The 22,704-nt window shown below is 46.8% G+C and overlaps 1 protein-coding gene across 1 annotated transcript in view; it reads right to left on the bottom strand.

Annotated features, from left to right (window-relative positions):
- Nucleotides 1-18,503, bottom strand: part of LOC142558474 (lysosomal alpha-mannosidase-like) — a 64,013-nt gene extending 45,510 nt beyond the window's left edge. The window contains exons 1-10 of the mRNA XM_075670606.1: nt 18,432-18,503; nt 17,788-17,890; nt 16,445-16,594; nt 14,826-15,022; nt 14,379-14,464; nt 7,670-7,723; nt 5,952-6,003; nt 4,977-5,162; nt 2,396-2,458; nt 1,398-1,580 (exon numbers count right to left, since the gene is read on the bottom strand). Of these exons, the coding sequence (XP_075526721.1) occupies nt 1,398-1,580; nt 2,396-2,458; nt 4,977-5,162; nt 5,952-6,003; nt 7,670-7,723; nt 14,379-14,464; nt 14,826-15,022; nt 16,445-16,594; nt 17,788-17,890; nt 18,432-18,503 (1,146 nt within the window). The remainder of the gene's footprint in view (nt 1-1,397; nt 1,581-2,395; nt 2,459-4,976; nt 5,163-5,951; nt 6,004-7,669; nt 7,724-14,378; nt 14,465-14,825; nt 15,023-16,444; nt 16,595-17,787; nt 17,891-18,431) is intronic.
- Between the last annotated feature and the right edge of the window lie 4,201 nt (nt 18,504-22,704).

The raw sequence follows: 22,704 nt of genomic DNA, 5'->3' as shown, positions 1-22,704 counted from the left end.
CCGCGGCAAAAAGAGAAATAAAGGTGAAGTTCTAATTGCTCTTGATGTGGAACTATGTTTGGGCGTTACGAGGTCAGGCTGCTTTTTATAAATTACGTTTCTCCAATAGCAAAGCGTCCACTCTTAGAGCGAGAAACCGCTTGATAAATAGGGAAAGACGCTCAAAAAGAATGATGAAGCGTGGATGGCGACGACGCCCTGAATTTCCGCACAGACTTGCCGTGACATCATCGATTTTTACAGCGTCTGCTCTGCTCAATTTAATGACACGCAGTTAAAGATGAATCAAGGTCTGAACATCGCGTAAGTTTGCCCCGCCTGTTCCAGCTGTAAATGTGACAATATTGCGCGCCCGCTAAAATAAACGTAACCGAAAAGTCAGGATTCCTATGTCACCTCATCGTTTTTCTCCTTCGTACGTAATATTATTTTACCAGTTTGGCAATGCATAAGTATACGTGTAATGTAATGAGGAGGACATGTAATGACGAGGGAAGATAACCGATGGTCACTAAGGGTTACGGACTGGATTCCAATGGAAGGGATGCGTAGCAGGGGGCGGCAGAAAGTTAGGTGGGCGGATGACATTAAGACGTTTGCAGGGACAACATGGCCACAATTAGTACATGACCGGGGTAGTTGGAGAAGTATGGGAGAGGCCTTTGCCCTGCAGTGGGCGTAACTAGGCTGATGATGATGATGATGATGATGATGATGATGATGATGATGATGATGATGATGATGATGATGATGATGATGATGATGAAGTATACGTGAATGGGATGGTGCCGGCGAGAACGGTGACAGCTCGGGTAGCCCGACTAGGCCCCTATAGCATCATGTGCCACTAAACCAGATGAATGTTTTTCTAGAAAGAGAACTCTCTTGTCGGTTTGAAACTAAGCCGAAATTTATTTTTTGATATGCTTTGATTGAAGTCAAATCAAATCTTTATTTCTACCATGTAAATTACACACGGAGGAGAACGGAAAAAAGAAGGTGCCAGTAGGCGGCTTGACGTGTCTGCAGCCCCACGTAGGCAGCTAAAACTGTCAATAAGTACCTATAAGCCCGACAACCCTACCTAAATGGACTAATTACCCACTGCCGAGCGACGGCACCGTTAACAAGTAAAAGCACAGTGTCATCATCGTCGCCATCCATCATCATCATGCGTCACAATCCCCGACGCGCATCTCGGTCACGCGGTTCACGAGCCACGAGCTTGCAGAACGTGCTCGCACCCTTGGCCGGGCTGGACCAGGCCGGACGCCACAGCCACCGGTGTGCTGATCGCTTCGATCGCGCCGAATAAATGCGAGGACGACGGCGCGCGCGGGCCACCGTGCTACGTCGCGTCGTTCTTACAGACGCGAAATTAAGGGGACCGGGCCAACCTCGATGTAACAGGCGGGCGTCGAGTGGACCACGTGGACGGGTTCTCGGTGTCCCGTCGCCTGCGCCATCTCGTTAGCCGCGGCGATGAGCGCGTCCTGCCTTTGGAATCGGCAGTCACCGCGGCTGAAGGCCAGGTCCCCGCCGGACATCATGGCGACTGTGTCGTTCGTGTACATTTCCGCCTGCGTGTGCGCATCGAAGCCAGACGTAAAAAAAAAGAAAAGTGAGCTTCACAAATTATTGAAACAGGACGTGCGATACGAACGTGGTCGCTTGCAAGCATGGAGGAGAGAGAGAAAAAAAAGACCTGCCGTGCGCGTGACACTGTGCAGTTGAAGCCAGAGACAGGTGACCCAAAAACATGAACATGTCTCGGTACATGTGTTTCTTTCCCTCGAAGCTTCGTGAGATATTCTCCTGGCTGCGCTACTGTAGCCTCGACAAGGAGGTTTTTAAGCCTCGCTGAGTCTCGTCGCCTGTCCGCGAAGTGGCACGCGCCGTGAAGCAGGCACGTGCTCGTTGCACAGAAACGGTAGTTGACTACGCAGCAGCTATCATCATCGTTTTCGACGTACCACCTTCGTTTTTTTTTTCTATTCTGTCGTCTCTCCCTCCCCCACCCCCAAACCACTTTCCCCACCGTGGAGTAGCAGGGTAACGTCACGACGCTTAAGGTTGCGTCTTCCTTTGTAGAACTCAGCGCGCACAAGCGAAAGGATCTAAAAAAAAAGAATAATAAGAATCAGCGCAATCAGCGCAGAATTGAGCGCGTTGTGCGCGATGAATTCTACGACAAAATTAATCCATACCAACTCGTCCAACTTAACGTTCTCTCCCTCTTTCGCTCATTGAAGTTCCTATCCCCCCCCTCTCTCTTCCTCTCAGGTTCGATACGCTCAATACGTGTCACGGAACCTTAAACGTCAAAATCGGGCAAGTCTTGCACAGCTTCGCAATGATGTGTTTGCACGCTGATGGTTGTGGCGTGTTTGCGCACCTGCCTCTTCGCGTACATAATGAGGAGGCCCGGCGTTTTCGAGTCCGGGAGCTCGTCGGTTTCCTGCAGTGGGAAAGGGGGAAGGAAACGTTATCCCAAAATCAGCCTCACGAAATTTACTCGAAGATGCTACTAAAAACTTACCGATGATCACGATAGAGAAACATTGACGCGTGGACTCGTTTATCGTTTACGGGCGAGCCCTTTTCGCCGCTTAACAAATGTTATCGCTCAGCGCGGTACGCTCCCGCATGTATCGGAAGTTTCTCGAACGTTATCGATGGTTCTGTTGTCGACGAATCTTGTTATCGGTTATCATTATTGTTATCGTTCATTCAAATCGTTATCACTCCTGCGCAGATTATAGAAACTGACTGCCAGTCATGAACTCTTGCTTCTTTGCTAGGCTATTCAACATTACCTTTCTCTTCTGCATATTAATCTTCAACCTTAGTCTTGCGCCTTCTCGGTTAAAGTCCTCAATAATTTGTTGTAATTCGTACCCAGCGTTACAGAAAAGGACAACATCACCTGCAAACTGATGGTCGTTGAGATATTCGTCGTTGATCCTCACTCCCAATGTTTCCCAGTCTAATAGCTTCAATACTTCTAAGCGTGCAGTGACTAACGTTGGATAGATTGCGTCTCCTTGTCTGACCCCTTTTTGATATTGTCACGCGTGAGGAAAACGAAGACCGGTGAACGTGCTTGCGGTCCCGAGCGGTAAAAAAGCAAGAGGACGACGCTCAGTTGATCAACCAGCTGGCCACTCTTGTGCTCACCTTCGCGACCTAAAGTAAACGGTCCCTTTCATCCGTAAGGGTGATGAACGGTCTCCTTCGCGCGTAACCAATATGTAACTTTCTACTTTTCTTGTGGAGCACCAAGGTAGCTGTTGAATCTTGGCACATATTTCCGAATATATTCACTTATGCCTCCTGTACTCCTTGATTACGCGATGTCTCTGTGAGTTCTGGTGTCTCTACTGAATCAAACGCCTTTTCCTAATAAATGGAAGCGATATAGAGAGGTTGGTTATACTCCGCGTAATTACCGGTAATTAAAACGGTAAACGTTGCCTTGAGTATAGACCAGAATTTGTCGCTCTCGCCGACCTGCGTTTAGAGCCTGCGCGCTTAATATCGACGCCAGTCGCCAGCTGTCATGTCAGCGACGCCAACGTTGGGCTGCCAACTTCGTGAAGGGTGTCGGTGGCGGTAAAGCCACGGTGAACGATCATTAGCGGCAAGCATGTCATAATAACAGGCTGAGAGTTTTTGCGGTTCTTTCGTTCCGTTTTGCCCGTAGCCGCTGTCCGCGAAAAAAAAAAAAAAGATGGCTGCTCCCCCTAACGGCAGTGCAAATTTTGTCCATACCTAAATAAGGTAGACAACTTTCTTGCGCGGCTTCTTTAGCCAGTAATCGATAACTTTGTTTCTCACGCCTCTTTTTAGGAGCTCCACGTTGGAAGTCATCTAGGAGTCTTGTACAGCTGCAGCCGTAAAATAAGATGGCGGAGACGAAGAACGCAGCTTGCGTTGGAGCACTGAAGTGAAAAGGTCGTTGGGAATGATTGATCACTAAGAGGAGCAGGCAAATAGACTCCTGGTATACCTCTGAAGCGTGTTAGCAATCATTTACATAGCTGCCACATCCGCCGCCAAGGTCCTTGAGTGGTGGCGCTGGCTAAGACTACCAAGGTTATTTCTTGTAGTAAAAACATAAATACCCAAACTTCACCGCGGTAGCTCAATTGGTCAGAGCATCGCACGCGGAATGCGAAGACGTGGGATCGTTCCCCACCTCGGCAAGTTGTTTTTTTCATCCTCTTTCATTGCCATTAATCTATCATTCCTTTAATTCAATTAGTAAGTACAAGTAATTTCCCCTATGTTGTCCTTGGTGTCTCAGTTTGTTGGATTTCTACGATATAACGCGCACATGTCACTTTGATGCGGTGAGTTTTTGGGGTTTGGTGACGTCGCATGACAGACAGGCGAAGTGTACGCAGCCAGGAAACATATGACCAATAGCAGAGGGCTAATGGGGAAAAAGGCGTCGAATCAGAAAGAATTATTGTTCGTTCGTATGGCCTAATTGTGCAAAATCAGTGTGCATATATCATATCAGATGGGGCATCCTCGCTGTTTTCGTGACGTCGTGTGACAGACAGGCGAAGCGGGGTTGGCGTGAAAAAATTTTTCACCGATCGTGGATGGCTGATTGTAGAATTGGAGTAGAAAAGCTGGGAATAGCTTTACGTTATAGCGCCCATAGTTTCCAAACAGCAACTTCTTCATGTACATTCTCTATTAACTATATCTTACACCTTTGGCTTCCCTCGTTCTCACCGTTTAAATAATAGAGTTATTGCCACCCAGTTGAAAATAGAGTTTTCAGAGAGAATTTTATTGTTCATATTACTGGTGAAGAGTTCCTTCTTGTCCTTCTTACAAGGGCTACACTACTATACACTCCGTGCGCTGTATGCGTCAGCGATGTGCGTTCAATACCATTCGCGAGTGCGCGCTAAATTCGTCATGGCATGCAATTAAATCGTGCAGATACGTGGAACACTTACTTCTCCATAGCTGCAGTATTCCGGACCAAAGGAGATCTGGTTCGGATTAACGTACGTGTTCTCCGGCACCCACGCGAAGATGTGGCCGCCATCTCCACCTGCACAATTTCGGACGTCCCTCCTGTTACTCATTTCACAAAGGCTCTCGTCCAGCAGGTGCGTCGAGGAGCCATGGCCAGTGAAGTCCTGGAATGAGGACACCACCCACTCGACCTCAAGAGCAACAACCTGGACGGTCCAAATAAATGTTTTCTCTCTCTCTATTCACAGAGGCACCCGCTCTATTGCTGTAGAGCAGTTAGGCTTTCCGGAAGGACCAAGGATAAGGCGCAGTAACGGAAAGTTTTGCAGCCTTCCGGGTGTTGGTTTGTCAAATGGATACATCACACTTCTTACCTTTCTGGCTGTAAACAAATTTTTAAAGCGAAGCCTTCTTTGCGAACCGTCCCGGAATTTCCTGATCGTAGGTACTGGGTGCCACTGCTGTCTTAACGAATAGCTCACAATTTAAAAAAAATAAGTTACGTGCCCGATGGTGGGATAGAACCTTGGTTTTCCAGCCCAACAGCCCTATGTTCTAGCAATTAGGCGAGATCTATTTTTTTTGTTTTATTGCATGTCAGGCCACAATCCCATGCATACTTTCGTGCGAACGCCACCTACGCACAGTTTCATACGTCAGATGCAACGCTGTGGAAGCTTTGTCATGCTTACAAACAGGGTTCCCAGAAGACTTCCGGTTAAGGCCTCAGTAGCAGCGCATGTTACAATAACCTATAAATTAATAGGACCCTCCAGCTGGCACCAGTTTTGCTGCAGAATTAGAATATTTAACAGGTGAATTGTAGTTAAGTGCAACAAGAAAAGCCCTTACATGAGCTCGACGTACGGCGCAGGTTCCTTATATCTGAAAATATCAAGAATATGTGGCTAGAGTATGCTATGCGACAAAATACTTCTTTTTTCTTCGCTAACTGGACTGTCGAAAATGGCTGACCGGAAGCTCCTTGGGCTCATGAACGCACTGCTGCCACAATGCGGATGCAATAGGTCTTTAGTCGCAAAAACTGGCACAACTCCGCGCGTTCCGTCAATGGTTCGCTGCAATGGCGTTTGCTAGCGAGAACTTGGGCGTGAGGCTGCAGCGACGGGCTGCAAATAATAATAAAATAAAACGCGAAAAGAAAAACAACAAAAAGCAAGCTAATCTCAAACGTCTTAGCATGCAGCCGTATAGTTGACACGGTTTGTTTGTTTCCAAATATGAAATCATTTTTTTTCATTCGGAATTGAGCATGTATAAAAAATGTTTTCACAGAAATTGGTCAGTAAACACCAAACTGTTTCTGCGCGAATGCCGTCATTGCAAAATATTCACACAAAGCTCCTCCGAGTTTTCTAAGTATGCGTGAGCATTGTCCCACTTGCTCATCTCCACGCAGACCGGTCACATTATAAATGTTATGATACTTGATCCGGACCAGTTAAAACGACAGCACTGCGGTGACACGACCTGCTGATGATCGCAGTGCAAGGTGAATTGATGTCGCAAGCAAACTACAGAGAGTGGCGGCGCCAGGTGCGCTGATGACGCTCCGATCATTATAAACCATCATCGCTCTTTAGCGCCTTATCCGTCCGCGTCGAACCGTTATGAACCGTGATCAACTGTACTCCGGGAGCGGCTACGTATGGCGCGATGGTGCTGGACCGATCTTGAAAGCGATCTGCGATGGGTACGGGCTGCGCCGAATTCTGATAGCTCCGTGTGCGCTTTGTTTTCGCCGCTTAGTTCGCATTGAAGGCAGCATGAAGGTCGATTCGCTCGCCGCTGTCGGCTCTTTCTTGAAAGCGATTGGCTCAGGTGACGGAGAGACGGACGGATGGGTTTCCTCGTTGGGTAGGCATAAAGATGCGTGCGCATTTAAAAAGGTGACGACGAAGCTTGAGCCATCGCTTGTTGGTTGTTGGCAAGGATTTTTAAGGTCCTTTTTGAAAAAGCTGTACAAAACATTTTTTTTTCTCAAAAACAATTGTTCTTACCCTTGTGCCTGGGACTTCCTTAGGTCCCACTTGTGACAAGAGTAGTTCAAGGGCGCGTTGCAGGTCCCCGAGCCCACAGGGGCATGTGCCATATGTAGCTTGACCCTTTCTAATGTATCACCGGGATCGGTGCACATGATGATTTTTTTTTTATCAACATCTCGGACACATCTTTTCTTTTGCGTCCTAGCCACAAAAAGCTTCGTTGTAAAATGCAACAATCTTTCGTTCATTCAACACCGAGAGGCGTTGAATATATTATATCTTTACAACAGCTGGTTCTTGCTGGGTGTTAAGAGGAAACGAGACATATTAATGTATTCACATGTATGTGCTTTCAATTTTAATATGATTATCTTAACCACTTGTTCACAAAAAATGGAGAGCGTTCATTAGTTGCGTAACAACTGAATCTATTATTTTTCTTTGCGAAGGGAGAAACCTAGGGGGTTTAACCCGACTCATAAATTTTGTTCGAAGTGCAAAAAATTGAAAATCATTGAGTTCTAATAAAGGAAATATCAGACATTACAAGGGAAAAATTGCTACGAACTGGTGGATCTCTGATTTTCCTTTTATCAATTCTCTCCACCTTCCGGCTTTCCGCAGAACTATTACGTCAAAATAATTTAGTTTTACCCAAAACGTACCTGTGGAGTTGACTAGACTGTTCAGTGGCACCAGTACGTGCGATGAGTACGCCACTGCAATAGGATAAGAACAAGCTGTTCGTGAACTTAGGCTGCTTATGTTCGGGTATTGGTGGTAGCGAGCCTTCGGTTTAGTTCTGCGTAAACCTTTCCTCTTGTGCAACGCGACGGTCAGGTTTGGTCGAACTCAGGGGGAACGTCAACGCTCGCTTTGGCGGCACGAAATTTTGGGGCAAAAGTTGGGGTTCCCAGTTGAGTGTCTTGCATGGAAATTTTGATAGGAAGCCTGGTGGGTTAACAGCTCATTCCGGGTGTTTGCACGCTGAGTGGTATTGTGTTTCCGGGATCGACTCTTCTGTGCCGGTTGTTGTGAGATGGTTGAAGGCATTCCAAGTGCGCATGGGTTGCAGAGAGCAAAGCCATCTTCTTGCTCGCCAGCGATTCTCTTCCTGCCCAGCGGTTGTCAGCACTGGCCAGGCGAGATTTTCCGGAACATGGAGGATCTGTTAGGATCGGTCTGCAGGGTACTGCTCTGCAAAGCTATTTCAGCCCACTGCGCGTGCTTCGATCCACCCGCGGTGCTGGCGCCCTTCGGAGAACCAGCGAGGACGACAGCGCTAATTCACCATGCGCCTCGTTCGGAGAATCGGTGACGACAGCAGGGCGGGCAACGTTTGGCGCACAACGTATTGTTGGTTGATTTGCCAGGTCTTCATGGTCACTCTCGGCGGCAAGGGGGGGCTTCCCTGGCAAGGGGGTGCTTTGCGGTGCGTGGGCCCCGGGATTCGTCACGGTCTGCTGACACTCGTGGCGACTACAGGAGAAAGGCAGCTATGGAATTTAGAGGCGCAAGACAATGGGCAACCGGCAGCCGCGCTGCCGGATCAGCTCGGGGAACCGACGCGCCTTTCAAGACTCAAGATAATGGACAACCGGTGGGTCAACTTGGATGAATGGTCGAACGGTTCTTTCACCTAGGGAACTAGGGACCAAAGGAGTGTTTATAAGCGGCTGTTGTCGGCTGCTAAGGTGTGCTCGTGCTGAGCGTTTGGAGCTGTGTGCTCGTTTGCTGTATGCTTCGTCTTGCGGGCTCCATTTAGGAGTCCCGCTCGACTGTCGAATGTATCTCTTGTTTAAAATGTAAATACTGTAAATAAACCTTGTACGCCTGGTTCCTCCCAAGTTCCTCTCTACGACCTACAACCACTTCAACTGGTGGCAGCGGTGAGGTCGTCCGACAACATCCTACAACTGGATGCTAGCGATGGGATCGTCCTCCAACTCCAACAGCACAGACTCATCGGCCCGGATCACCGAGACCGTGTTGGAACATAAATTAAAGCTCGAAGAAAATGGGAAGATTCATGCAATAAAGAAGAATGAATTATAAGAGTCCGAAGCTCCCGAGGGAGGTGCACATTATTGATTTTAAGAGGTAATGGCAAAGTGCTTCCTACGAGGCAGCGTTTGCATAGACTGGGCATAGTGCCGAGGGACCGATGCCCAATTTGTCATAAAATAGTCTGCCACACACGCTTTATTCGAGTGTGACGCCATCCAAAATTGTTTGGCGTCTTGCTTCGAGGACTTTCGGAATAGAGGGCCAATCGAAACAGAAGAAAAATAAACGTGTTTGCGCCAACCTAGTCTTGGTATGCACTATGTACATAATATGGAAGAGAAGATGCCTCGCAGAGGCAAGAAGGAAGCCTGTCAGGCTAGCTTGCCCAACCTTACAGAAGATACGACTGCTCCTGTGGAACTACCTACCAGAAGAACTTGAAGCAACCATCGAAGAAAGTTTTCTCCGGCGCTGGCATACAAACGTCTATAGTCTTAAAAACGGGCAACTGACATACCCTATTACTCAATGAATGGCGGGGCATTTAAATGTACAACTCTAAGGGCAGACCACCAAAACAAATCTCGCGCCTTTGAGAACAAGATGACGTCACTTCTGTTTTTAACGAATATGGCGTATCATTGTTTTTGTGTAAGTGTTGCCTCTTCGTACAGATGGCGCTAAGCCCCATGAACTACCGACGAACCGCCATGTTTTGAACGTATGGGCTTCTATGGAAGCTTCGCTACCAGTTATATTTACCTTGCACTTTCTTTGAAGGTTAGCGATACAAGGCCGGTGGGTGAGGAAATCTGCTTCCTCCAAGAAAGCCGTACACCTCTCAGTGCCGGATGACACGCACGGACGGTTGCAGCAATGGTCCGCGAACTTGGCTACACAGATTCATTCCAGTTCTCAATATGCCAGTCACAATTTTCGCAGCCAACTACTGCACACGACTTCAGTCTACACAATTCAATGCGGCATGAATGGAGCAGAGTGCGTTAGCGTAATCTCGCTTGCATTTCCGACAGCTGATCGCACAGAAGCAAGGAGGAAGTGGTAATTGTTTCTCAATGGTGGGCTGTCGCTGAGGCGCCGTGCGGCACGTCGTCGAAAGCGCCATCTCGTTTCTCTAGGAAAAACTGCTCGCGAGGAGGCTTCCCCATGCATATTATAGGGGAGACCGATGTATCCCTATGCGTATGCATAAGTCTGATCATATGGGTATTCTTTCTGATCAATATATTTTTTTGGTTTCAATTGTTCCTCATCACTTATAAAGCTACAAATCATTTACGTTTACTCCATTACATCACTCAAATGTCTTCGCAAATTGCGAATTTTTATGCACATTCAAGGCATTACACTTTTCGCGTGACGGACCCATTTTGCTGGCGTACTCTCCAATGAATGCTGACGCATTAAAAGTCTCTCTATAGCGTCTACAGCGTTTCACCTGATATACGAAACGGAGCATAGCGCATTGAGAGAATCGTCGCGTGCGTCAGGTTGCGTAGAATCAGTGCGCGTTTGGAGACACGCGCGCACGCCATTTTCCTTCACGCCGAAGACGGAGGTATGAAACGGACAAATTTATAGCATTGCTTTAACCGCTTCACGAAAGATTCACTTCTGGTAGATTGCAAGATGTGTGTTGGATTTGCATATGCTTTTTTTTTAATGTGCACGACAAGGAGCTCAAAGTACACAGATTCTGTGACAGAAATCGTAGTTGACAGCAAAGTCAAACCTCAATATAACGAAAGGGGTTGTAACAAAATGATGGGTATAACGCAGTAAGTAAAATTTATCTTGGAATCCCCATATAGATTCCTAGTGCAACACTCGCAATAATGAATATAACGAAGTAAGGAATTCAGCTAAGTAATTCTGACTAAACATTCAACTTCGTTATAAGGAGGTTTTAGTTACCATCTGATGCGCGATGAAATATCCGACACGAGTGTGCGAAAGTGATAGCTATGAAAGTTTATTTCATGCAGTTTTCGTACTGTTTGTTCTCGTGTTGGTAAAAGTTAAGCCAACAAAAAAGTTATTCGTCCTCATCATTGATTCAATTTTACCCCTCAAAGGGACACTAAAGGAAAATAACAAATCGAGCTAGAATAGAAGATTGGGCTTGTGTTACAACGAATTCGTAATTCGTAGCGAGAACAGATTTTTTGTGAGCGAGAAAATGGTGAAAAGCGGAAAATCGTAGTTGCGTCCCCTGCTCTAGACTGTGGCATCTTTCACGAAACGTCAACACTTACTGATTCACGGAGAACCGCGGTAGAGGTAGAGGGAGATCACGTGGAGATTACGTCATCTCGTCCATTTTGGCGTAGGCGGTTCAAATTGCAGCATCGAGGCCTACAGCGAGGATATGCTACGCAACAAAGTGATATAGTGGCCACGGAAAACAATGATAGACTTCGACACGATCTATTGATGTGGTTTGGCTTGACATGTCTCTTTAGTGTCGCTTTAAGGGCAAGGACCTCAGCCGTGGCACAAACTAGTATTCTTAAGAGCGTAAATATTTTATCCGAATGACTAATTTTCTTGCCGATAAGCTGATAAAAAAAATTCGCAGTTCCGTCCGAAAGGCGAAGCAACGATTGCGATAGCAAATTACTGGATAGCTGCACGAAGTAAGGATAGTAGTTATGTCGGCCATGTAAACTTTTAAGCATTCGCTTACTGACTAAATTGACAATGACAGAATATGTAAGCGGGACTGAACAAGTACGTAGAAAGAAACAGACACATAGAGACAGCGCTGTCATTGTGTGTCTGCTTCTTTCGACGTCCTTGTTCATTCGCGCTCACATTCTATCATGGATTCAAACGAACTAGCCTGCCAGCGTGCTTTAACTAATATAACCAGCATGATGTCACGCGCGCACAGGTAAACATGAACAGATCTCGCTCGATGAGCGGAAGCATGCGGTTAAAATTCTGAAGTGCGGAATCGCAGCAGCAGCAAGCGAAACGGCCTTCATGCATCTCTCACTTCAACGCGAACGAAACGTCGAAAGCACAGCGCATACGAAGCTACCGGTGCTTCGCGCACTCTTCAAACATCGCAGATCGCTTTGAAGATTAGGCGTACGCGGGCGCGCACTTTAGCCACGTCGCAGGTCGCTTTCAAGACACACGAGCACCGGCATCGCGTCCCTACGGCGTCCGCCAAAGGCGTCTACTACGGCGTCCGCAATTCGCGTGGCGAACGCCGTAGTAGACGCCGCGGTTGTCTCCACTCTGTACGGAGCGGCAGGCGAGGAGGACATCGCGGTACCCTAGCAGCCGCTGGAGTAGATTGCCCCTACTCCCTCGCCTACCCCCCCCCCCCACTGCCTCGCGCGCGACACGAGAGGGCACGCATCCGGGTCACGTTCCTGGCTCGCGCACGCGAGATTGAACCGCGTTCGCCTGCTTCCCCTCACACGCTTTCACTCATACGAAACCTCACGGCGACGGCGATGCTGACGGCAGAAATGCGCCTGGAGTGTCCATATAATTGCTATCGCAATAAAATCAGTGTAGCTAATTGTGCAGACCTTAGTGTAAAAAGGGTGACCATATTTACGTCTTACGGAATTTTCGAACGTCCCATGGGGCAGAGCCCCCGCCATGGTTGCTTAGTGGCTTTGGCGTTGAGCTGCTAAGCATGAGGTTGTGGGATCAAATCCCGGCCCCTGTGGCCGTTTTCCATTGGGGCGAAATGCAAGAACGCCCGTGCACCATGGATTTGGCGCATGTTAAAGAACCCCAGGTGGTCGAAATTAATCCGGAGTCCCCCGCTATGGCATGTCTCATAATCAGATGGTGGTGTTGGCACGTAAAACCCCGTGTTTTATTCCGTCATTTTTAATCGCCTGTGGCAGATAATTCTTGTCCTTAAGCAAGATTATTCAAAGATGCGGACATTACTAGCACGATAAATCGAGATATATTCAATTAGGTAACACAAGTTTAATTTACGGCCCATATTGCAATTCACAAATCGTAGACGGTGAGTTTGCAAGAGGCATTCACTTGAAATGAATTTCCAGGATGACATTAGTTTGCACATGTTATTTCCCAAGTTGGCCGACAAAATACATGGGCGTTCCAGTTACTTTTGTGCTTAGGTGCATAAAACTGCGTTTTGTTAAATAAAGGAACTGGAACAACTGTACATTCTTTATGGCGAGTTTGATGGCGGATCTCTCCAAACTGCTGTCATTCTGGAAATTCATTCCAAGTCCATGCGCCTTGCAAACTCACCGGCTAGAAATATTAAATTACAAGATGTGCCGTAAAGTAATCAATAAGGAAGTTCATCAGTGAATATTTGTTAACTAGTTGAATATGTGTTTCTATTTTTTGCGCAAGCAATGCGCGCCTCTCTGAATAATCAAGCTCAAGAACTATAATTACGTAACTTGCGACAGGCGATATTTCAAAATTCCGCGGAACATAACAATAAGATCACCCCATATATAGCTACTACTGTTCTCACTGCTTACGCATTTACGACGACTATCGTGCAGTCCCTTGCAGTAGAGCAGGAAAACCGATGTTTGCGAGAAGCACTGAAAACAGCATGTAATTTTTAATGGCACTGAAAACCATATTATCGACAGATTGCTCGCAGATAACCAGCGACAAGACCGATTGCGCAATGTTGAGGTCATAACAGCTGTTTGCTTTTACGATAAAAACTACAAAAAAAAAAGAAGTATGCGTCATCGGGTATCGCTTGTCGGGGGACGCACCGGCGCTGACTTGGAGTATAGTCGCTCACCGCCATCAGACTAGATTGAGGCAGTATGTAAATTATCACCAGCGCTAACGCTCCATTCGGGCTTCCGTGTCGAAAGCGTTGCATTAGCGACGAATCGTAATTCCCCTGTAGAACGTGAAAACAGTTTCATGATCTGCATTTGCTCAGTACGCCTCCCCCCCCCCCCCTTTAGGGAACGGGGAGCAAATCCCGTTGCAGAAACCAAATCGCATTGACGCGGCAGGAGAGGGCGATTCGATACGGATGTCCAGTCGTATCGCGTGGTGTATGTAAACCCTCACGCGTCGTACTGAGGGAGAGAGAGACGACTACCTCCGTGAGCTCTCCTCCACCTGACGGGTGAAATGCAAATTGCAAGGAAGCAGCCTGCAGCTTCTTTGGGACGAAGGAGAATGCACCATATGCAAGCATTGTCGCGCAGGGATTAACCGTGATTCTCTGAATAACGCGACATGCTACTGTCGCATACACGTGAACGCCACCTATGTTTGCATCAGGGTTGACGCGAGCAGGTGCTATGGCGCGTGCGAGTAATGCGAGTAGACTTTCCCTGTCGTGGTGGGTCCGCCTGCCAGACGAACTCCAGGGAGCGAGACTGGCTCCACTTGTCCTTGAGGTCGAACGTTATCCGGCCGATCATGAGGCTGCTGAAGCCCATCTGTAACGACGTGAACAACGACAGCAGCTCAATTTGCATCTCTGGCGTTATCTATATACATGGTTAACTATATCACAGGGGTAAGTCTCACAGTTTAGAAAATCACGTTATTGGGGGTCCTCCTATGATTGCCTACAAAGACTATTTCTATAAGACAGTAAGGAGTAATAATAGTGCGGACATGTGAACAATATGTAATATTAAGGTAGGTTGACTATAGCTGGAATAAGTAATCGCCTGTACTCGTCTCCTCGTGGGCTTTCGTTGCACGCGCTGGTCGTAATCACGTGCTTCCGTTTCAACGTTTTCGCTACTGTATCGTTGGGCAGTGCGCGAGCCCCGTGGAGTGGTGTGCACCAACCCTGGCCAAGAGCGACGCCTGCGACACGGAGTGTCCGAACGGGTCGGCCTGCCACGCCACGCTGGGCACGCCGCACTGCGGCCCGAACGTGTCGTTCAGGAAGCGCAGGCCCAGGGTCATCTGGTCGATGATGGTCGTGTAGTGGGGCACCGCCTCGTCGTTCTGCACCCAGCCGCCGCCCACGAACTGAAGGCGCCCTGGGGAGACATTTCGAAGCAAACGTACTAGGCGCCGTTAAACTTGAGAAGCGGGAGAAACGATGGCTAAAGTTGGCGTGGAGGTTAACTGGAGGTGAGCGACTGGATACCCTGCATGAAAGGCAGGGGTGAGGGAAGAGAAAAAGGCAGGACGAAAGAGGTGCCCGAACGATGTAGAGCCCGGGGTACAGCCCGTCATCTGTATATTTTGGACGTGCCCTTGGACTTTGACAGTACGTGAGGTTGTACTTGAGGGTGAGTAATAAGGACGGAGCAAGCTGAAGGCTAGGAATGGAGTATGAAATGGGCCTCCATGCTTATAGTTAAACTCATTCCCATATTATTACACCTGTCAGCTCAGGTAGAACTAAAAAGCAAGTCCAACAGTAGGACGCAGTGTTCTCAAAGTCTGCTTTGTAAGCCCGAAGGCCTTGGGAACTTGAGCAGTCCAGATATAGGCCTCTACACCGCATTACTTTGAGAGCACTGGTCCCGAAAACTTATGTTCCTACAGTAGTGCATTGTTCCCTCTATCGAGCACACCGCATATAACTTGTCTGTGGGCAATCAGAGGGGTTACGCATTGGGGCTGTCGGCCGTTCTCTTGAGGAAGGGGAACCGAGCCACACACGGAAACTATAAGGTCTGTTCGCGTCGCATCTTAAGCACAAAGACCATGGGGCAATCACGAGAGAGCCTTAGGCTGTTAGTGAACGCTCTATAGTTTACAGAATACCGCAAAGGGGAGACGTCACCGACAGCAGCTCTGGTAGAGCCACCTTTTGACGCTTCCTTCAACCACGTGCGTTTAAAACGCTTTTGTGTATCGTCATATCGTCATATTGTTCCCAGAGAAGGGCAAACATAAAACAGTAAAAATTACTTCGTACATGTGGCTGCTGGCGATACCTTCCAATAAATATGGAAACGCGGCCGTGGCAATTATACTTCTGCGCATTTCCTTGTAAGATTGGGCAATGTTCACGTCGGTGTCAGAAGATGGCCCACAAGTGGAGCTTCGCACGTGTCCCTCTCGAGCGTTCCACTGTTTCTTAAACTGTAATGCGCGTACTGACGCGCTAGGGCTCCCTAATGGGCCAACGTGGGAAGTTTATTGGGTGCAGGTTCCAATGCAGTTAGACATAACAGGGAGTTTTAGAAATAGGGTATCCAAAACTAGGGTAGCCAAATAGCGCACCGAAGCTGGGGTTTCTCTGCGGGGACGTTACCATGCGTTTAAAATAAAGCGATTAAATTAAAAAAACCACACACTAGACACACAGAGGAGTTTGGGCACTCGGAACCGCATTCCAAAACACCCTAATATTGTCAAACTAGCACGACAGCCATCGAATAGCGCCGCTAAAAGAAGTTCCCGCTGGCAGTGTCTTTGGTTATTGAATTTTAAAGGGAATAACTTACCCGAGTCAACCATGTCTCGCACCATTCCTCTGACTTCGTCCGACTGTTCGCGCCACCAGCGAGAGAAGAAGACGCTCTCCGCTGCTACGAAGCGCCTCCGGGAGTTCTGGTTCAGTCCTCTTATCGTCGAGTTGTAGATGTTCCTTACGACTGCAACAAAGGGCCGGTCATTTGCCCATATTCCGCAAATGTCTTCGGTCCGTTGTAACAGACACGAGATGCATTCTTTTAACCTGCTGGGATCTGTTGTTCAATATATTGTCAAAGTAAACTCTGGACAACACTACGGAACTCGGAAGGTAAGAAATGTTAATTTTAGGTTTGCAATCAGATGCATTCGGAACCGTATAAAAAATGAAAGAAAGATGGTTGGTGGATGGATGGATGGTTGGATAAGCTTTTATTTGAAACAGTGACTTGTCACTCGAGAATGAAAACAAGAAAAAAAGTACTCGTTTGGTCTAGGTCTCTGTGTCGTCCAATACGACGAAACCACCCGTAACGCACGTTTCAAGTGCCGCGAGCTGGAATAAACAAATAGTACCATCAACATGCGACCCATCAATATGATATGTACAAACTTAGCCCTGCGTTTAGGCCGGCAGGGAAGAGGAAAATAAGATGACAGATATGGAAGACAATTTGATTCTTTTATGAAGTGCTGAGCAATATGTGTGGTGCAAGAGTGCGTTCTCGCTTTCGTCAAATAAATATGTTAAAACAACATAATGCCTCATAACTCATATAATAAACCATATAGCTTGGACCTGTTAGTTGAAGTTGAAAGTGAACATTTATCTCACACAAAACAAATCGAGTGATGGGACACAGGGCAAGAAACCTGCTTGGTGCCGCTTGAAGGCCAAGAGGTAATACAAGACAAGATATATACACATTCACACAGGAAATATAATACAGTTGTTGTAACTGCGGATGCTGTTCGTATTTCGCAAGCACACCGCAGTCACTTAGCAGTTCGCGAAGAAGACGCTGACTTTCTGGCAGCATTAAAACGCGCACAAGATGCGATTGAACCCTTGTGCATGTGAAATGCATCGCCCAGTAATTATTCAGCATTATTTAGGCAAAGCGTCAAACAGTAGTTCGTATTTGCGGGGGGTTCTTAGACTCCGAGGAAATTTCATGCGCCAGAACATTACGGCAGTGTGGCAGGCTGAAGCTGAATGGTTGTTCTTGTAGCTTCCTATTATAAATCTAACAACACAGCGTAATTATAATATAAAATAACACGAAATCAAATGGTCACAATTTTTTTACGAAATTTATTTTTCTTCTCTAGACTGGGTAGTAAAAAGAAATATTATGGTTCCGCGCAGGCTTACCATTAGTGTATATGTCATCCACCGTCTGCAGCCAGCCGACGTCCATGTGACTGTGGCTAAGAACGTGCATGTTGATGTGCCCCGGCTTAGGCTGAGGGCAGCCCTGCAAGTAGAACGTAAACCGAAATGTCTTGTGCCGTCGAACCAACCTTACCAAATTTAGGAAAGCTACGAACGTTGTCTCGATAGAAATGTGCACGAAATAATTTCTAATAAGTCTTACGCTTTGTTTAGAATATTGGGAAACAAAGAATAGGCAATCCTGTACAAACGGAAGGGAAGTTAGGAGTAGCAAAACACGAGGACAATAGAGAGCAGATGGAGGACTCGCAGGCGCTGCTATCAACAATAACGTATAATCCCCCTCACCCCAAATTGAACAATCCTCAGGCTAGCACACTCAGACTTTCCAAACCATTCGTATCCCACTCCTCGGTCTCTTAATAGGATAGATCCTGACCATTAACAGTCGTGCCCCAAATGTGGTCATGACTCATGCTCTTTTGAACACGTGCTCTGGCTGTGCCCAGCCCTTAGCGCCTCTCCAACCATCACGAAAGATCAATGGCAGGAGTCTCTCAAGAGCAGCAATCTCCACATTCAACTCCAGGCTGTCCAGAGGGCCCACGAAATTGCGGCAGGACTTCATCTCCCGGTCCCCTCGTGGGTGGAGCCACCGACTTGATCTTCGGGAGCCTTCGGTTCTTGCTCTCCATGATCTCAGTCCCTCAGGACTCAAATAAAGTTCTTGTCATGTCATGTCCTTCAACCGAGCCGAACATAAGAACCTTCTGCCTACCAGGTTACATATCATGTGAACCTACTCAGAATGCAAAGAAAAAAAAAAGAAACCCTGACGAAGCATTTAAAAGAACTCAGCAAAGAGAAAAGCCACCACGGCATGCGCAAGAATGCATAATTCTTTGCCTGCCAAAGTTAGACAAGGTTTACTAACCCATATGTTACCCAAATCATCAATTTATTCAGCTTCGATTATTTTATGAGTGACTTCACACTTATTTGTACGTACCACAACTGTTTTGTCATATAGGTGGTTGGCACCCACATCTCTGGCAGCGAAGCGTAAGGAACCGATTAGGCGGCGCTTTTCTAACTTTACCGTTAGAGAACAAATAGAGGTGTATGCGGTTACAGAAACGCACCTTAGAGACTCGGAAGAGCCGCAGGTGATTAAGAATTATGTTTGGGAAGCGTGCACAGAAGTAAGTCGGTAAGAAAGGGAGGGGGAGTCGGAATGCTCATCCATCAGGAAGCAAAATGAAAAACAGTAAATTCGAAATGTCAAGAGCATCTTTGGTTATCAGGTACAATGAGGGGGACAAGGAACTTGGCTGGGTGTTACGTATTTGTGGACCGGAAAAAATTGTACAGAGAAGAATAAAGAGTTAGTGGAATGCATAAGTGCTGATATGAAGGGTTTCGGGAATGATGCCGAGATTATGCTATTAAGTGACATGAATGCCTCCATACAGGATTTAGATGGCTATACCGACAACCACGGGAAGTCAATGCTAGACCTTTGTGAGCAACATAACCTCGTTATCGTGAATACAGGACCTAAGTGTGAAGAGCAGATCACGTGGGAACTAAGAAAGCGGCAATCAACCATTGATTACTGTCTGATGACAGAAGGAATTCATGATAAGTTGAGACAAATGGTTATTGATGAGGAAGGGTATAGCAACATAGAGAGTGACCATAAACATATCATTTTGAAAATGGGATATGTAGTTGGGAAAAAGAGTAAGGAGTGCAAAATGGCCAGTCCAAATTTGAACGCTGGACAAATAACAAATATAGTCAATAGAGTCGAGGAAGAACTTGGCAAATAGCCAAGAGTGGCAATATAGTGAGCTTCTAAGTGTAATAACGACAGAAATACGGAAAGAGAAACAACATGTTCGTTAGAAGGGAAAAAGAAACCGAAAAGTTGATGGAACAGGGAGATACGAGAAGCGATCGCCGAACGACAGAAAGCATCCCGAGAGCACAGGCAGACAAAGAAGGTGGAGTTGCCGCAGGATGAAGTAGCCAGTAAATGTTAAATATACTGGAAGGAAAAGTCTATGGTTCAAATACCGGTGCAAGCAAAGATAAAAGGTGAAAGTTAGCGTTCGTTGTCAGAAATACGTGAGAAAAATGAGGCTGCACCTCGAGTATATTGCAACCACATAAAATTATTAGGCAGGAAGTCAACAACAATACAACAGCATATCCTAGACGAAGATGGAAACAACTTGGAAGGGGAAGCGGCATTAAATTACATAAAAAAATAACAGCCTAATCTTTCCAAGGCAGTGACGAGGTTTTATTTGAAGACAAAAAGAGCATGAAAGAGAACCAGGTGGAAAGGAGCTGGTGCTGACAAACTTCAACTGGAAGAAAGCCGAAGAGAAAAGCGAGATCGGGACACCTTAGGACATGCACCTATAAAGCGAGATATAAGAAGGAAGAAGAAGCATGTGCTTGCTGCGGTAAAACTAGGGAAACGTTGGAGCATGTCTGATTCGAATGTGAAGACATCTGCCCAGCGGTCGATTTCGGCACCACTGGCTTCCTTGAAGCCCTTGGGTTCAGCGAGAGCAGCGGAAAAATAAACATGTCCGCAGTAGAGATTAGTAAGAGGTGATTGGAAGATTGGTGGAAGAAAAGTAGGGGAGCGACAAAAACGGAGACGTAGAAAAGCAAAGTTCGCAATAGGGGGTCAGAAGATTTGGTTGTGGGAGTTCATAGCGTTTTTTTTCTTTTTTAATCTAGGTAGGAAATTAGGCAGCATAATAGCAAGAGCTTGGTGGTGCGACCCACCGCCCGCTCCAAAAGGGACGCTCATAACATCCATCCGTCCGTCCCCATCCATCCATCCATCCATCCATCCGTCCGTCCGTCCGTCCGTCCGTCCATCCATCCATGCATCCGTCCGTCCGTCCGTCCGTCCGTCCGTCCGTCCGTCCGTCCGTCCGTCCGTCCGTCCGTCCGTCCGTCCGTCCATCCATCCATCCATCCATCCATCCATCCATCCATCCATCCATCCATCCATCCATCCATGCATCCATCCAAAGTTACGTTAGGTTACGTTACGTTTCATAAGCCGTTCGTTTCTGCAACTCCTTGTTTGCCCGATGTAATGGCGGTTGCAAGACAACGGTATGCGGTAGGTCACCCACGTATTGCAGTCAAAAATTCTTTTCTGTGCTTTTTTTTTTACATCCCTCCTTGACATTTATTGCGGGATCTCGTTTTCTTTAACGCAAGCTTCCCAGTTTACTGGATGCCCAAAAATCGACTTGTACATTCCCTCCTCCTGCTTTACCTTCCTTAACTTGTGAGACATTTGGAGGATGTAGGAAAGAATCGCTACATTTTTCTTCTGAAACGCTGACCAAGTTACGGTATTACGCATACTCACTTACTCGCTTACTCACTTGTACTCACCGGAGTAAGACTTATGCCACCGACACCATCGCGTGGGTAGCAAAGCCTGTTTTTATGAGCCGGGAAGCTTGCTGCTGGAAACCTTCTTACAATAAATACGGGCATGATTTCATAAGTCCATTAGTAAAGCGAATATTTGCTATGCTCCTCTAAACTTAGAATGGCCGGAGTGAAAGTAGGGAGGTGGCTTACTTACCTTTGGTTTATAAGACCAACAAGTAAGGTGACCAGTAAACATAGATCCCACATCAATTAATCTAATGGTTCCATCTGCTGGCATTTCACAGTATTATTGTAAAGAGACGAAGGCGATTGCGTATTAATGATGAAATGTAATTACACGCATTTTGTAAGCACTCGAAGGGACTATCTAAGAGCACAATGAAATCATCAATGTACCTAACAATAATTGTACACTTATCCGATTCCTCTAAGCGCTAGAACAATTTGCCTAGGTACACGTACTTTAGTTCAATGCAACGTGTACACTGGCAAAATACAAAGCCATCTTAGTTGTTAGATCTATACTTCTGGCGCTACCTAGTCTACATAGTAAGATGATGATACTGAGTGTTTGTTTTTATTGTAAGCGATTGCTTAAGGCTTAGATTATTTCATTATTTAGCCTAAATTATTATCTCATATAATGTCTTTTATTATTGTTGTACCTACGATTTCGGCATGGCGACGCCTGTGTAGCTGTCATTCCCGCGCCGTCGGAGTAAATGAACAACGAACATTTTCCTTTTGTTCAATTTGAATTACTGAGTGAAAAGTTACTGCAACGCCATAACAAAAGATGCTGCAACGACTGCTCATCTAAGTTACGCTGAAAAGAGGCGTGAATGCCTTGCTTGGTACTATATATTTGGAACATCATTGGAAATACTGTGCTGATATCCACTGGAAATCCAGGGAATATGTGTTTGTTCGGACCGTTTGGCTTCGCGTGTCAAATGTCAAGCGAAAGAGCCCTGAAAACGATACTCTCTTTACGTGGTTCGGTGCACAATTGTGGAAGCTACAGGCTTCTTCAACCAATCAGGAAGGCGAACACATCTTAACGGTGTTCTCCCGGGCCCTGTCGTCTGCTAGCGGTGAGCTCTGCAGCGTACGCGGTGGCAGCATCTACGAACTGAGTGCAACTGCGTACCGAGATCAGCTGCTGTGATAGCAGTGGCCGAACATTCGCTCCATATCCTCTCTGACACCGAAAAGGCATGCATCTTCAGGATATTATGAGATACCGTGGAGAAGGGGGGTTGCAGAGACAACGGAAGTGGACAATGCAGAAGAAGCACTGGGCAATTGTCGCACGGGATGGAGACGCCATCTCTTGATCCCCCTTGCAGCATACACTTGCGCACGGTGCTCTCGCTGACATTCGTTTGCTGCAGCCGTTTTCTCAGACTTCGTGCACGTCTGCCGCACTCATTTCGCACTGTTCCAGTCATGTTCAACGCC

This window comes from Dermacentor variabilis, chromosome 9, assembly GCF_050947875.1.
Source record: "Dermacentor variabilis isolate Ectoservices chromosome 9, ASM5094787v1, whole genome shotgun sequence".
Taxonomy (NCBI): domain Eukaryota; kingdom Metazoa; phylum Arthropoda; class Arachnida; order Ixodida; family Ixodidae; genus Dermacentor; species Dermacentor variabilis.
This window is presented reverse-complemented; position numbering and strand designations above follow the sequence as displayed.